Here is a 16,114-nt window from a genome sequence, read left to right on the forward strand (position 1 = left end):
AGCGCAAGCGCACTACGTACACGTGGCACTTCCGGGAGCGGCGCTCTGCGGCAGTGGGCGGAGCCTGGCGTCTTAAAGGGGCAGGAGCAGGGGCTAAGGCCGGGCTGGGTGGGCGAAGGGAGGGCGGGAAGGAAGAGGAGGCGCCGGCGGGGCCCCGCGGCCCGGGGCCGGGCGGAGCGTTGGGCCGCACCGCACCGCACCTCACCTCACCGTACCTCACCTCACCTCGGCCGTGGTGCCTACGACGCGGCCGGCCGGGCCCGGAAGGAGCCGCGTCGGGGGCGGAGCGGGGCGCAGCCGCGGGGTGAGGTGTCGGTGCCAGCGGAGCGGAGTAACCCGCACCTCAGGCTCGGCGGTCGGCGGCGGCGGGTGAGCACGGAGCGGGGTGGGGCGGGCGGTTGAGGCGCGTTGTCCGCCCCGGCCTCGCCCTCGGTGGCCGGCGGAGGGGCCGGGGCGAGCTCCGCAGAGCGGCGGGCCGCCCTCGATATCCTACCGGCAGCGGCCCGCGGCGCCGCGGCTGGGCCTGGCCCGGGGGCTCCGCGGCCTGCTCTGAGGTGAGGTGCGGCCTGCCTCCCGCTCCCGCTTCTCTTCGCTCGCCCGTGGGGCTGGGGGCACCGGCCCGTGGACCTTTCACGGGTGTGCGGCAGTTCCTTCGCTGCCCGGGCTCTGCCTCGCCTGAGGGGGGGGGTCTGTGGTGCGGAGGAGCGCGTTGCAAGTATTGCCCCGTAACCTACAGGTGCTCTGCAGCCTCCTTGGGCAGCTGTCTGTCACGCTGTACCCATCCGTCAAGGTTTATTCCAAGTACTATTATTTCTTCAGAAATCAAGACTCCTAACGTATTTTATATATATATGTAAAAGTAAGTAACCTGCTGCAGTAGGCCCTACGTGGAGAGTGTGCTCTGACAACTGGTTTTTGCGAGCCGGGCTGCCGCTGAACCGCCGCATTAGGTGCCCTTAGGAGCGAGTGTGCGTGTTGCAGTGCCGTCTTCACAGATAAACCGTTTGCTGTTTCGGGTGGGCTTAAGATCTTTGCGAAATTCAGACGGGCTGTCTCAGAGTGAAAGGTGCGATATAGCTAAATTTAAGTCATCTGCCAGGCAATATGTAATCTTTGTGGTTTTCGACCCAATTAGTAATGGACCAGTATGATGATTGCTCTTTCCAAAATCTCAAAGATGACTTGCTATCAAAAAAACTTTTTAAAATACCCAAAGAAAATCTATGCCATTACCTCATTTTCAAACTCTGTCCTTTTCCTCAACTTTTAAAATACTACATCAATGTGCAGTTTCATATCATAGAATAAACCATGCTGTAGAAGGCAGGTATCAGTTTATTCACTGAGTTTCTTAGGGATTTTTATTTTTGTGGTCCGTGATAACATTTTATGATGTTAAAATGATCATATGTGAAACCATAACTTTAAGCGATCATGTTTAGAACCTACTTGAAAGACTGCAAATACACCCTTAAGAGTAGACTTGAAGCTCTTGCGTGCAAGTTGTGTTTGCAGACTTAACTGTGGCTGGGGTGCAGGGCTGCTGCAGGTAGGTTGGACAGAGGTTTCTCTCCTAGCTCTTGCTGAGGGTACCCACCCAGGCGCAGCACAATGTGTTTCCAGTTACTGCAAGAGCTGTTCAGCTTGGGTGTCGCTGGTTTCTGTTTACTAATTATTCCATAAAGGGATTTAAAAACTGTCTTTAAAAGCCTGATATCTTCTCTTATCTAAAGTTTCACAGACTTTAGAAGCACTATTATAACTGGTTCAGAAATGAAATGATGAATTTTTAGCTAGAAAAATGCCAGTTGAGAGTAGGGGAAAAAAATCTCCTGTTTTTCAGAATATACAAGAAATAAGCGCGAGTGAGTTTGCTTGCTAGTTCTTGCTGCCAGTGACATTCCCTTCAGGAGGCTGGCTCGAGATGTTGCCAAAGCCGCTGGCTGGGAATTCTGCATCCCTGTGGTCAGAAGTGTTGTTCAGTAAGCAAACCCATCTCCTCGGTCTATAGAGTGGCTTACAGGGCTCCACGGGAGTTACCGAATGATACTTTGCTGATGAAATAACATCACCCAGGGTTGTTGGAGACATTTTGAAGTGATAGCCATCTGTTGTTGATGTGATGCTAGAAAATTAGTTTTCCTATTTTTGTTAAGGAGGCACAAGTATGTTGGTGATGTCTGTAGAAGTACTTGGTATCAGAAGATTGTCTTGTGTCCAGTACAATTTTTCATTATAAGCTTATGCCTGCTCGCAACTGATTATTTTCAAGGATACCCTTGAAATAACCTTTAAATAGTATTTTTGTCTTCATCATGGCTTGTGAACAGTGATTGCCAGAGTTTTCGTTGTTCTGCTTTTATGGTATTTTTAACATGAGTCTGAGAGCTTGCGTTCGTGTGTATTGAACAGCCTCGGTTCTTCCCTTAGTTCAGCGTAGCTCTGTGACTTGGACGTGTTAGCAGCGTAACAACTCTTGATACCAATGCAGAGCCACTATGGCTTTATAATGCTCTGATTTGACACTGTTGTGAATTATGTAGTTACTTTTCCTGTGTGATAAGAGTAGATTCAATATCTCTATTTAAGTATTACCAGTGTGCCTTTACAATTAGCTGTCCATTTTTTCCCCATTTAAAAAGTATTTTCCTTTAAGCGCTGCCAGCTGATATGGAGGCTGTTCTGGGTGTATTTGGATTTGTGGTGATGGAAATTTAACCTATATTAATGCCACTTCAACTGTGTTTGCAGGTAATCCTGTTCTCACTTTAATCATTTGAATCTTGCCCCTTAAAGTCTTTTCTGTGATGCATGAAGATTTTGTTTGTTTGTTTTATCCATAAGTTTAATAGATGGAAAAGGTTAGTACAACTAAACACTGTGAAGTTATTCTCACCTCAGTAACCTGAGCACTTCTCTTACATCAGGCTGTTTGCCCTGATTTGCAGGTTATTTGAGTCGATCGTTTTTCTAAGCCCCATAGAGGCTTTTCTCGATCGGTATTTTGCTCAAGCAATAAATAAATCTGCTGACGTGTATGCTCTGTCGTGTTTGCTTATTCTTGACCTTTGCTTTTTAGCAATGCAAGGGACAGTTTCAGTCGTGATGTTGTGTAACTGGGTGTTTATGCATTGACAAGCGTATTTGATTTGTATTCTTAAAATTTGTGCCTGTTGCAGCTGATCAGTTATTCAGAGTGACGTAGGACATAGGTAAGGGTTTCAGGGTTAGTTGTTGAGAAACCAAGACTCCTAGTGCTTCATCATCTGACCAGATTTGGTTCCAGTGCAAGCAAACCTAATTAAAATATTCTTTCCTCCTCTTTCCATATTATCTTTCTATGATAGACCTGTTGTTGTGTAGTGGAGAAACTCTGTTCATTGTCACGAGTGTAATTGCAGTGACAGATGCCTGGATTTTGGTCTGGCTCTGACCTGTGTTTTGACTACTGTGTGATGTGCTCCAGGGTCAAAGCTGCCCTAAAAGTCCTCTTGTGATGCCTCAAGGCACCGCCACAATGTCAAAACGAGTGCGGCAAGACAGCCTGCAGCGACTTAGCAGGGCGGTCCAGTTTCCCAAGGACAGTTGAACTCCATCCCCTGATGTTAGCAGGGGTTATGCACTCCAGTAGGAATTAGCTGGCTAAATGCTTATAAGGATGTTGCCCTTTAGTCTTTCAAGAGGTTTTCACACTAGATAGTAATTCACTGTGTCAAACTGGTGCTCAGTGTGATTATCCTCACTTTAGATAATGAGGAAATTAGGGTGAAAGCTAAGAAATTAATTGCTCATGGCTGCACATTGAACCTAGGGATGGCTTTATTCTTGCACCCCAAAGCATCGCTTTGGCAGTAGCAGCGGTTCCTCCTCTGTGCTACCTGTCCTCCTGGGCACTCGAGGTGTGCCAGAGCTCCCCCGACACCTCTGCCGTGGCTGCTTGTTCAGAAAACAGCCCTGTCTTCAGTGGCAGAGGGTTTTTTTCTGGGGCAGGAACAACTGAATTTGTCAGTCTCTGCAGTCCCTCCTGGCCTCTTGCTTCTTTCCCAGGGACGAGCACAGCAGCCTTATATTTTTTAACCGTACCACGAAAAAGGGGTATTTGTGGAATGAGTAGCAGAGCTTCATCCTGGTAGCAAGGGGTCCCCTGCCTGTGATGGTCGGCTGAAGTTGGCTGGCGGTTGTATGGCACAACTAGACTGCTGGTTATAGTCACCCTGGCTGCTCTTAGATTGACCTTTTGTTCTTGAATCTAAGCTGAAGGAATTTGGTGGGAAGCATGGCATTCTAGAGTCCTTTTTTAAACGTAAGTTTTGCATTTAAGGTTTAAATTGTGGCAGCCTGTGCAGGACAGTACAGGAGGTCATGGTCCCTGAATGGCAATGCCAGTGCTTTGTGCTAGGTAGTTGTTACCCATTACAAACCAAACAGACAGGTTCTGTGCAGACAATAGGGTTTTATTTGGTATCAAACTTCTCTGGATTCAACTTCACAAAACTTCATCTCTTATTGCCTCTGCTTCAAACCCTAGCAGCTCCCAAGTGCAGCTGGAGCACTGAAATCCTTCTATTGTCCTCTCAGAAGTGCCACTTTTACCTGGTTGAAAAGTTTGTGTGAAGATCCCATTTGAAATCTTCAGTGGAACATCACGCACCTCCACCAAACCATACTTAACATAAAATTATTTTTACTTCTTGCAAAGACTTATGTCCACGTAGTGTTTTCCAAGAGGAGGAAAAGATCTTTGCTGTTAGATCACAAGGTCTGGATTCTGTTTTCCATTTCTACACTCTTTTTTTAATGCATTGTGGGGTCACTTAATTGGTCCATGGTACAGTTTACCAAAACTAAATTGTTTTTTATTTTTCACCCAGGACTTTGAATTACTTCTGTTACCTATAAATATCTTACAATGTTTAATGTGCTGTTCTGACAGATCTTAAATGCATTATATTTTCTGTTTATTTCAGACTATAAGATTCAGATATGTCCTTCATATTTGATTGGATTTACAGTGGTTTCAGTAGTGTATTACAGTTTTTAGGTAAGTTTTTATTGTTTGGCATTTTTCCTTTCTGCTATTCTTGTATAAAATGTCTGTTCACCTCTGTTATCTTCAAACATAGCCGCTGGTTAAATAATAATATTTGTTTTGGTGCATATTCAGTAACATTCAAACAAAAGTTTCACTTATCAATATTGAGTATTTCCAGAGCGTGCTGTCCAATGAATCTTGGGTTAATCATTTAACCTCTTGAAAAAATTACATTTTCTTTCATAAACACAATAGGTTTGATTTTTCTAATCCTACTACATTTAAGCTGGTGTAATTCAGTTGACTTTTATGGGGTTTCTCCTGATTTTTCTCTGCTGTAAAGAACTGAACTCAGTTATTTTAGTTCAGTTCTTTTGCACATGAGGATATCACTTGAGAATCCAAATATGAGGGACTGTCTACAAAAAATTATTGCCAGATTTTGAAGCCCTTGCTCATGTTCAGCAGCGTGTTATTCTGTGACTGATGTCACTGAAATCAGTGTGAAACTTCACTGGCATCTGCTGAAGAGCCTCAGGAAAATATTCCGTGGCCAAAAGAGTCTGCAATCCATATCAATCCAAGGTAAAATATTAGCTTGTGCAAAACAGGAGGCGGGGGGAGAGGAAAAAACCAAACAACTAGGAGGAAAAGGAATGTTAGGATACTAAAAAAAGGAACAGAAGTTGCAGCTCATGTAAATTGTGCCTTTAACCTACAAGTTCGAAGGATTTTATTGAAGTGAATAAAAAGCATTTGAGATGAAGGAATCATGGCAAGCTGTGCCACCTGCCTTTTATCAGTTGAAAGTTTAAACTTTTTCGCTGAATGTTAGACCCTTGGCCTACTATCGAAATATTAGCCAGTGAAATTTTAACTAAGTTGACTAATCTTTCTTATCTCCTCTTACTTAGCGGAGCAGTGATTACTGCATGCTAGCCTGCTTTCCCATTCCTGTGCATGCAAAGTCTAATTCTGGTGAAAGATACTGGAGCTTGAAGTAGAAAGGAGAATTAGTGTCAAAATGTCCCTCTTACTCTAGAGGAAACACTTTTTCTTTTCATTCTCATTTACTTTTACAGTTGAAGAAGGTTGATTATAACATTTGGGAAACTCCCTGCAGTTCTCGGTGCTGTCCTGTCAGCAGGCTGACAAGATCACTTTATGAAGTACATCTTTGCACACGTATACTTTTAGAATGCACAGATAATCTTTTTATATAGATATATATGAACTCTGGTCTTGGTGTAGCTAATAGCTGAAGTATTGCTGCTTTTTCATCTTGCGTTTCTATGAAAGACAGTCGGGAAGCGTGAAATCTTTCAAAGGGAGCAGCAGCACTTGATTTGGGAGCAAAGGCTCCTGGATGTCCAGGCTGAGAGTGGCAAAAATATTGTTTTACTATGGTTTAGCAGAATTTTGTTTAACTCGTAAGGTAAGTGTGAACTGGAGTTTCTCCTGTGACATGTGTTGATATATCAAAATGTTTGCCCACTCCTCCTTTCTCTGTAAACATTAATACTTTCTCCTCCACTCTGTAGTTTAATAGGTAATATGTATCTGGGTGTGTGAGAAGGTGAGTTTGGGAAGTAAGAGTTGTTGTGTTTGAAAGAACTGTGAAGACACTCTTAAGCGTATTTCCTGTAGTAATAAAGATCATTAATGAAAGAAGCTGAGGAATATGAAAGAATATTCATTCCTGCAAGTTACAAAACATGTCCTGCTGGAATGTGACCCCAGAGATTAGCTTAAAGGCAAAGGGAGAGGTAAGCAAACAGCAGCAGTGTAAAGGTTGGCCAGGCAGAGGCACCTATGCCCCTGTAATGCTGCGGCATCAACGGGGCTGTCCGAGCAGCCACCTGTGTGACACTGTCGCTTAAAATCCCACCAAATAAAACATGTATGAGCATAACACATTAGGTAAGAAGAAAAAAATGAGGGCTCCAGAAACTGATGTTACTGGCTCACTCTGCTCACTACCCTCCTCATGCAGGGAGACCCAGGCTGGCTGTTAATGCATCCTTTAGACGGCTACCAGCCTCTTGCCTGCGGCCCCGAGGCACAGTGCAGGGTGTTGGTGCGTAGTTTGCAGTGTTGGTTGTGCTTGCAGGAGAAGGTGCAGTTAAGTATAGGGACTGCAGCGATGGGATGCTTGAGCTTTAACAGTAAAATCTGATTGTGTACTTCACAAAATGTTTCTATATCGTCGCAGTGGTGGCAAAATAAAATTTTCTTCAGCATATTGCAAAGTACTGTAATATTATGACATTGTATAGTGAAAGATCCTGAAGATGTAAAAGCCTCGCACATTGCAATATTTGGCTGTATTTTGCAATTCTTTTTACACAAAGAAGAGAGAATTCTGTTAGGAACATAGCTCAGTTTTGCTTTTGAAGAAATGTAATTTCAGCATATATGTGTATGTATTTCCTCATCCTCTGTTGTAAGTGTTCTGCCCTCTTCAGCACTTGGGAAGGCTGTGGGGTCAGTAGTGGTTCCTAAGGAAATGTGTAGTGTGTCTTATCCAGCTACAGGTCTTCGAAGAGGGAATAAGGGAAGATTTTCTGCTTAAAAAAGGCGAAGTTAAGAGACTCTTACTTCAGTAGTTTTTTTCAGTACAGAATGTGATTTTTTTTTTTTTTTTTTTTTTTTTTTTTTAATTTAATTTCTTTTAAAAATGTTTTACTTTGAGTGTCGATCAGTTTGAAGCAGTGAAAAATAATCCTGGCATAGGATGTAGTGTTGGCAAGTTAAAAGAGAATTGCCCTTTGATAATCTCAAACTTCAGAAAATATGGTGTTCACGTTTTAAACATCCTTCCTCTCCTTCACAGCAACTGTTGCATTTATTGGGGTTACAAGTAGAGGAAAAAAAAGGGGGAAAGGCATTTTTATAAAAATGACAATCAGTGAAAATAAAATTTCTTATTCCTGTTATGAAAGCATTATCACATGACAGCAAGTATGTTAGAATTGCCCTGATGCTGCCATTCAGGATTTATCAATTTAGCTGGGCTTATGGGTGAGTGTTACTTTTTGTCAAAATAATATATGAATCAACATAAAAGTCTTCATACGTATACTAATTATGACTATTGACATTGAAACCGATTCCTCTGTAATATACTGATTGAGGTCTGAACTTTCTTTTTGCCTTGAACAAACGTTTTGTCATAATTGGAGGTAGCTGAACAGAATGCCCTCTGTTCAGGTCCAAGATGGTCCATATTTTAGAGCCTGCTGTTAGCACTGTACCCTCATGCCCCCCTCTTCACCACCTGTGAGCAAAACTGTCCCTTTGCTGGGGCAGAGTAAGCTACACGGGCAAAATTTAGTCTTGTTCTGCTGTGGTTTTCCTAAGACAACGTAAATGCATTTATGTGAGTGACACGTTGCATCAGTTGTGAGCCTCTCCCCCTCCTGTAAGCCGCACGTGGTACACGTAGTGCAGCAGGCACATGAGCAAGTGTGAATGTAGTTTGTATGAGTAGGAGAACACGGATAAAGGGCATAGATAAAGTGCGCGGTGGAGCTTGGCTGTTCTGTATTTTGTACCATGACTGAACACTTTGTTCCTGGGAGCAAAATCATCTCTAGAGCTAGAAAGTAACTTCCACCAATTTAACTGATTATTCACTAGGTCCTTCTTTGTTCTAGGACTGTACAAGAAATCGGGCAAACTAGTGTTTCTTGGACTGGACAATGCTGGAAAAACTACACTGCTGCACATGCTCAAAGATGACAGACTGGGACAACATGTCCCCACGTTACACCCCAGTAAGTTAATATCGCTGATTCCATAGCTAGAAAGTATTTAAAGTGTTGCAGGAAAAGCAGGATATGATTATACGTCGTAAGATCAACAGCGTAACTGGGGAGAAACAAAGGAATTTCTGGGACTATGATCTGTAGATAGTTCAAGTAAAATTCAAAAAAATGTGCGTAGGATAGTTCAATGTGGTATATTTAAAATTAAGAGGTGAGCAACAAGCAGAATGGTGGACCTGAGAGTCTAGATTACAGAAGCTGAGGGAAATTGGAGCTTGCAGTGTTTGGGAGCAGCTTCTCTGTGTAGCTGGAAAATTAGCATTTATGTACACTGTTTTGATTTTTTTTTTTTGGCTCAGAGGTTGCTGTGTAATTGTTATCCTGGTAGCCTTGCAGGAGAAAAAATTCAACACAGGTTAAAAATGTGGATTGGTGAAGTCCAGTAGGGAGGTGAGAAATTGGGAAAGGGTGTGAAGAGGAGAAACCTTGAACAGTATTGTACATGAAATGCCATCTTTGTGGCAAACCGGATGCCAGAGCCAACTGTTGTTTGTGTAATATGTAGGCATAAATAATGTACGAATATTCTCTGCTATTCTTAGCACTGTAGATATTTCACACGTGTTTTAATGGTTAATAACATTTGGTTGTTAAACAAATGTGTCATTGATTTTGAGAGAAAATGTATTACTCTGATTTGCTTCTTGAATATAAAATACTGAAAAGAACCAAGAGAGGAAGTAAAATCTACATGCTAGAAGGTTAGACTGTTCCAATGCACTGCATAATCTTCACAGAGAACATAATTCTGTGTATTTCTAGCTTCAGAAGAGCTGACAATTGCTGGCATGACTTTCACTACCTTCGATCTGGGTGGACATGCTCAAGGTAAGAGAATACATTGACTCGCTTAACTTCACTGAATTGAGTTAGTTGTCTACAGTCTGTTTCCAATCAGAAATACTACCATACTGCAGAGGTTGACTTCCCACACTCTCTTTGACAGCATAAAAAACATACGCTGCTCTTTTGTCCGTCTCCACCACTTACCACAAATCCCAAATACAATTTGGTAAGAGCTGCAGTAGAGCAGAAGTTTTTGACTGATATCTGTATTTTGAAGAGGATTCTGTACTTTGAATTGCTTACATTTACCTTTAAGCTTTATGCTTCAAACTTGCCTTTGTTGACATAATTCTTGGGGAAACATAAAAAGTTTTGGTACATCAGTGTACATGTGGGATAGAGTGGTGATAACAGTAAAGGGAATGATACTTTTGCTCCATTATTTCAAACTTTGTAAAACATGAAATTCCATCTTGAAGATTGGCAACATAAGCTAAGTCTTCAAAAAAAAAAAACCTGTTGCTGCTTAATTACTGATGTGCTTCACTCTGAATTTTGGGATAATTTCCTTTTGTTTTTAATTCACATCTTCCCCGTAGCTCGCAGAGTGTGGAAAAACTATCTGCCTGCGATTAATGGCATTGTGTTCTTGGTGGACTGTGCAGATCATGAAAGATTGCTTGAATCAAAAGAAGAACTTGATGTAAGTTTAAATAAGTTTTTGAAAGTTTTAACTTCTAAGAAATAAGCTCAAATTCCCAGTATCCAACAGAGCCCTGCTACCACCTGGACATGAGTAATAGCAATTTGGCCTTCTATATTCTAAATTAATCTCACCTCCTTTCTCTTTTCCTTTGCAGTCACTAATGACAGATGAAACTATTGCTAATGTGCCTATCCTAATTCTTGGTAACAAGATTGACAGACCTGAAGCCATTAGTGAAGAGAGGTTACGAGAGATGTTTGGTCTGTATGGCCAGACAACAGGAAAGGTAATGCTCTTTTTTTTCTTTTTTCTTTTTTCTTTTTTCTTTTTTTTTTTTGTGGTTTTGTTGGTTTGGTTTTTTGTTAGGGAGTTTATTTGCCTTACATTTGTGTGTTGACTCTGGTTCACTCCAGCTACACAAAAGAAATGGTTTTTAATATATAAAGTACTTGGTACATAGTAACCATATATGGAATGAATTCTGGAGTCTTTTTTTTGTCTATTAGATGCATCTCTACTATTCAATGCCACATTTTTTCAGAGAAAACTTCATTAGGATAACTTTTAATACTTCAACTCTCCTATGCAGTTTTTTTGAATGATGAGCAAGTTTTCAGAGGCTATAGTTCTACTGAGAACTATAAGAGAAAACTAATAGTCTTTAAGTGACTTTTCTCATTTAAAGTGTAGACTTAGTACAATTTGTTACTTAACACATTTACCTAAAGCTTAGAAACAGATTTACTCTATTGTACAAGTCTGAGTTTGTAGGTCGTGAGAGGAAAAAAAGTTTCTACTGGCATCTGTAACAACAAAGCAGATTTCTATTATGGATCTTTGTGATACTTCAACTCTTCTTAAAGTAAATACTTGGAGGAGACCTTTGGATACAAGGCACTAGAAATAAGTTGCTCTGTTGTCCTTTGCCCTTGGAAAGACACCTCTCTGCAGCTGAGAAAGCCATTCCAGTGTGGCTTCCATCCCAGCTCCCATTAGATGACCAGCAGTGTGGCCCTGCTGAGGAGGGCACCTGGTCTTGTAATTCCTCTTTGCTTATTCACTCTTAGATGCGTCCCTTAAAGTTCAGTGCCAGTCAGAGTTTAGGTTGAGCGGGAACAGATCTTTATCTTTTAGTTTTCTGCGTGAAAGAGAATTGCACAGGTTAGTTCTAGAATAGATGTAATGGGCTATAAACAGTTACTACTGACTTTTATTAATTTTTTTGTGTGTGCGTCTTGGCCTGGTTTTTACAACACTGCACGTAGTCTATGAAGTACGAATACCATTGTGAATCTGCAGCTGAGCAACAGCTTTATCGCACTGTGCTGATCTTGGCAAGCAAGCAACTTGCACTCTTGCTATGGTCAGTCCTACAATTGGTAGCAAATGCTCTTTTTGTCTGGTTGGAAAGCTATTAGAAACAGAGCAGGGAACTGTGACTGAAAACCAAGTATAAGCTCTCAAATTCTCTATGCACGTGCTTGCTGTTGCATTCTGGTTTCATGTACTTCACTCTCTCCAAATGTCAATGCACGTGAAAATATGCTTTGTGTACTTCTCAAGTGACCCTAATCTTAGTAACATGTACATGTTTTAGAATAATTTATTTTCTAAAATTCAGTATCCAACACAAGTTAAATAATGGCTTTCCATAGAAACAAATGTCAATGTAAAGTAGCTGTCTTTTTATAACGATACTGTAATTTGGAATACTTCTGTGTCTCTGCAGGGCAGTATACCATTGAAAGAATTGAACGCAAGGCCACTAGAAGTGTTTATGTGCAGCGTGCTAAAGAGACAAGGCTATGGAGAAGGCTTCCGCTGGATGGCACAGTACATTGATTAATGCCAAAATCGCATCAGTACATTCTGTCCCATGTCTGAGTATTAAGTCTGCTCCTTATTTGATCACTCAGTGTACGTAACTTGAATTCATTTGACTGTTTAGTTATAAAAATACACATTTTTAGCTAATTATACCATGTATGCTAAATTGTCAGCGTGAGGGTTGAAAAATTATTTCAAGCAAGTTTGTAAGTTTAAGTAGCACAACCTGTGAGCTTTCTAATCCCATGAAACATTCTTTTGCAGCATTTAATTTAACGAGTCTCTGGCACCGCTTTTGGTCAGAGCAACTTTCCAGTACAGTATGTTTGAATGCACTTTTTAACAGCTAAAGACTACGAACATGTGAAAAATATTTAATGCTTATGTTGAATTTTTTTATGTACTTTTTTGAAACTGGTTTTATAACTTTAGAGTATATAACCATCTTTCAAGGAATAATAAATAATTAGCTGATGGATAATTGCATGATGCCTTACGGTTTTCAATAATATACTTTCTTATGCAACGTCATGCAATAAATTTAAATCCAGTTTTTGGCAACTTTAATGGAAAATGTTTCATTTTAATGTGTCTTAACTAGTGAGGCTGCCTGATGATCTGAATATGTGGGATATTTTCCTGAAACACAGAAGGCCACAAAGTAGTTTCATTGTATGTTAGAGTAAGGTGTTTTTTTCAGACTACCAAATTGCATTTATTTTAGGATTTTGCATTACTAAAAGAAAAATCTAATCCGATGCCCTTATAACCACCACCTTTAAAAAGTAAAAATAATGTATATCAGCTGTGCCAATGTAAATCTTGAGCTAATGTCAAAAGTAGTCTTACTCTACTGGTCTCTTGAATTAAACCCTGGAAGCGACACAAGAAACACAGAGGTTTTTTCTGAAGAAATTCAGAATACCGTTGCACTAAATATTCTGCTCCTAATTTAATTAGATTTGGGGTCTGCCAGAAGATTTGCCTGTGAAATTGCCAGGGGAAAAAAAAATGTTGCCATTGCTGCTTGTGAAAATTTAGCAGCTCACACCCAATTGGCCAATTTTATTTTTGGTGTTTTGAACTGGGACAAGATGGATTGTTTTCCGTGGTTTTGCCCTGCAACCTAGCCAGTGTGGCAGCTGATGGCTGCCCAGATAACCAAATTTTACCGCAGAAATAAGCTATCTGCAGTTCTTGTTTCCAGACTTCTGACTGGTTTTCCCCATCTTTGAGTGCATTAGTTCCCTGAGGAGAAAGCAGGTTATTTTTGAAGAAAGGGTGTTAAAGCACATGTGTCTGTCAACATCTTGTTGATGCTGGCTGACACTGGCATGGTGCTGTGGTTGGTGCTTCCATGTGCTGGGGATGTTTTGCTCTAATCTGTTGAATGAAGGTAGGGTTTCAGCCCTGGAGTCACCACTTCGCTGTGACGGGTTTGAGTTTCACTGTGTAGTTTGTTTTCCCCTTGTACAAGTACAAACTGTGCAAGTGTTTTCACTGAATCCCTGTTACTCACTGTTGTAGGTCTTCTCTAAAATACTTCAGGCCTTATGTTTCCAATATCCATGGCAGCAAATGTATTTCTGACTGGTTTGATTTCATAACTTTCTCTCTTGGCCTGCTGGGCTTGAATCTCGGCTTTAAAGCCTATAGGCACACAGCAAATAAATGAGACTTATTCCTTGCCCAGATCTGAACTTGTATGGTTGAATATTGATGATCAGTTTCCTACAGTCCTAGATTGTGCATCTGAATAAGATGAATAATTCAGAACCTAACTTAATGTAAATTGTAACTGAAGTTTATCACTGCACAATCATATGCAAAGTGTTAAGCCTAGTTTGTGCATGGTGAAGTTCAGAGTGATGGTATCGGATAGCTTTTCCAAATGACCAACATAAGAGCATTCATACAGCTGGTGCTTAGCTGTAGAGTAGCGTCTCAGTTGCATAAATCAAAACTGGAGGTAAGAAATGGCCTCTCACCAGTGCATGGACAATATATGAGTCTTTACTACCTACAGCTGTTACGTAGGGGACATGCCTCTTTTTCTCTAGATTTTTCTGATGATGGTTATAATGCAGAGAACAACAGCTAAATCAGTAGATGGTGTAAATAGTAAAAATACTACTTGCAGAGTCACGTAGTGGTGTTGATGTGGGAGACTTGGGACTGTGTTGCCTGTGCAATGATATGAAGCTGGAGGTGTTCTGCTGCAGACCACCTCCACAGGCTGAGCCATTACGTGGGCACTGAGAGGTCCTCTTCACCTGCTCTTCCAACCAACTGTGAATAACGTTAGCAGTAAGGAAAGGGTTGATAGTATTAAGAATTAAAAAAGAAGGGAGGTGGTACTGCTTTAAAAGTGTGTGTTAAGAGTAATTTGTAGTATTACGGGAATACTCAGATTTCATGTTTCCTACTGTAGGATGCTAGTTTAAATGTGGTTGTAATAAGGGCATGAAGAAATCTGGACCTTGTGTTTATCAGCCTGGGTATTGTAATGGTTCCTGTTGTGGGAATAGCTGATCAACACTCAGTTAAATACACAAATAATCTCGCTCTGTTTCATTTCATTCAGTAGAGGAAGTACCTTTCTTCTGTAGTTTATGTTCTGTTGTACACATGAATGTGAATGGGTGTTGTGTGTCTTTTTGTGAAGATTTCATTAATAGGCAGATATACTGATGAGAGTTTTTCTGGTGGTTTTCATCCCCACCCCTTCCACATCTCCCCAGCCATTTATTTCTGGAGTTTGCTTATTCCTATGATTGTGACCAGTCCTACTTAACTAAAAAAAAAAAAAGGCAACATTCACATTTGGGTCCGACTTCTATGAATTTTTTTTTTTTGCACTCTTGACTATGCAGATTTCAATTAAACATCACTTTAAGGAATGTGAAAAAGGAAACTCATTAATAAAGATGTTATTTATGAAGTGTGTCATTTTGTTTTTACATCGCAACAGTTCTTTAAGCGAAATGAATGCAGATTCCTAAGATGCTAATAACTACTTCTGACAAAGTGGCCTGTATTTCACTGTAGTGACCCCATATGCTAGTGTCTATGGGTTGAATAAGATTGATTTTGCTTGGATTTAATTAAACTTGGGGTTTAGTATGTCTTGTGTAACTGAGAGGCATTGGTGTATTTCAGTCTTGGTTTAATAAATTTTTTGGCAGCAATGATTGGCATTGGAGATGGGAAGGATCTTTGAGCTTTCTCATTTATCCTCTTGCCAGATCAAGATTATTTCATTAATATTTCTGTATTCAATGTTCAGGTACTGTCTATGATGTGCCAAAGATGACCTATGGCATTCACTGGAATACAATACCTGCATGCATGTGAGCTTTATTGTATTTTAATCATTGGAATTGAAGGTCAAATAGAACATTTGACATCCACTTATTTATAACTAAAGTCAAGTCAGGAAAGTGACGGTGGTGGTCTCCAATCCCAGTGAATTCACAGGTCTGCTTGAAGTCGAATTGTTCTTCTCTTGTTTGTACCGTCAGAGTATTTGGTTGTTACCAAACAAAGTCCAATATTTCTACTGACTACAACATGCTCAGATTTAGTGTAGGTAATGTAATTGTTCGTTATGGACTTAGGAGTTATATTAAAAACAGCATAATCCACTGGCTGTCAGTGGGGGCATTTAACTTATTTGCACTTAGATAAACCACTCTTTGCACTAGTATCTCAGTGTGAAACTAAACATTTTCTGTTTTGAAATGTGAGTGCTCTAGCTGTTTAAAAGCATAATTTATATAATAAACTGCAGAAGAAAAGCTAAAGATGAAAGTGTTCTTAAACATGTTCTTAATGTGGTGTTTGTTATGTTATCCCATCCCATGCTTGAAATTTAAGTGTCGGGAATAGAAAATAAAGTTCTGACTTGGAATTTAAAGAAAAGGAGTTTTAAACAGG

The 16,114-nt window shown here is 40.6% G+C and overlaps 1 protein-coding gene across 3 annotated transcripts; it reads left to right on the plus strand.

Moving 5' to 3' along the window:
• The first annotated feature begins 130 nt into the window (after positions 1 to 130).
• Positions 131 to 15,119, plus strand: SAR1B (secretion associated Ras related GTPase 1B). 3 transcript variants are annotated; one of them, XM_029998604.2, is made up of 7 exons: positions 131 to 365; positions 4,967 to 5,041; positions 8,689 to 8,808; positions 9,622 to 9,687; positions 10,245 to 10,348; positions 10,506 to 10,637; positions 12,081 to 15,119. In XM_029998604.2, exons 2-7 carry the CDS (start codon positions 4,984 to 4,986, stop codon positions 12,195 to 12,197), a joined length of 597 nt encoding a protein of 198 aa, XP_029854464.1. In that variant the 5' UTR covers positions 131 to 365; positions 4,967 to 4,983; the 3' UTR covers positions 12,198 to 15,119. The 3 variants fall into 3 exon arrangements, with proteins under 3 accessions (XP_029854464.1, XP_029854465.1, XP_029854462.1); XM_029998605.2 differs by having other exon boundaries at positions 131 to 362; XM_029998602.2 differs by having other exon boundaries at positions 132 to 369; positions 4,968 to 5,041.
• The last annotated feature ends 995 nt before the right edge of the window (positions 15,120 to 16,114 follow it).

The sequence above is a fragment of the Aquila chrysaetos genome, chromosome 22 (assembly GCF_900496995.4).
Source record: "Aquila chrysaetos chrysaetos chromosome 22, bAquChr1.4, whole genome shotgun sequence".
Taxonomy (NCBI): Eukaryota; Metazoa; Chordata; class Aves; order Accipitriformes; family Accipitridae; genus Aquila; species Aquila chrysaetos.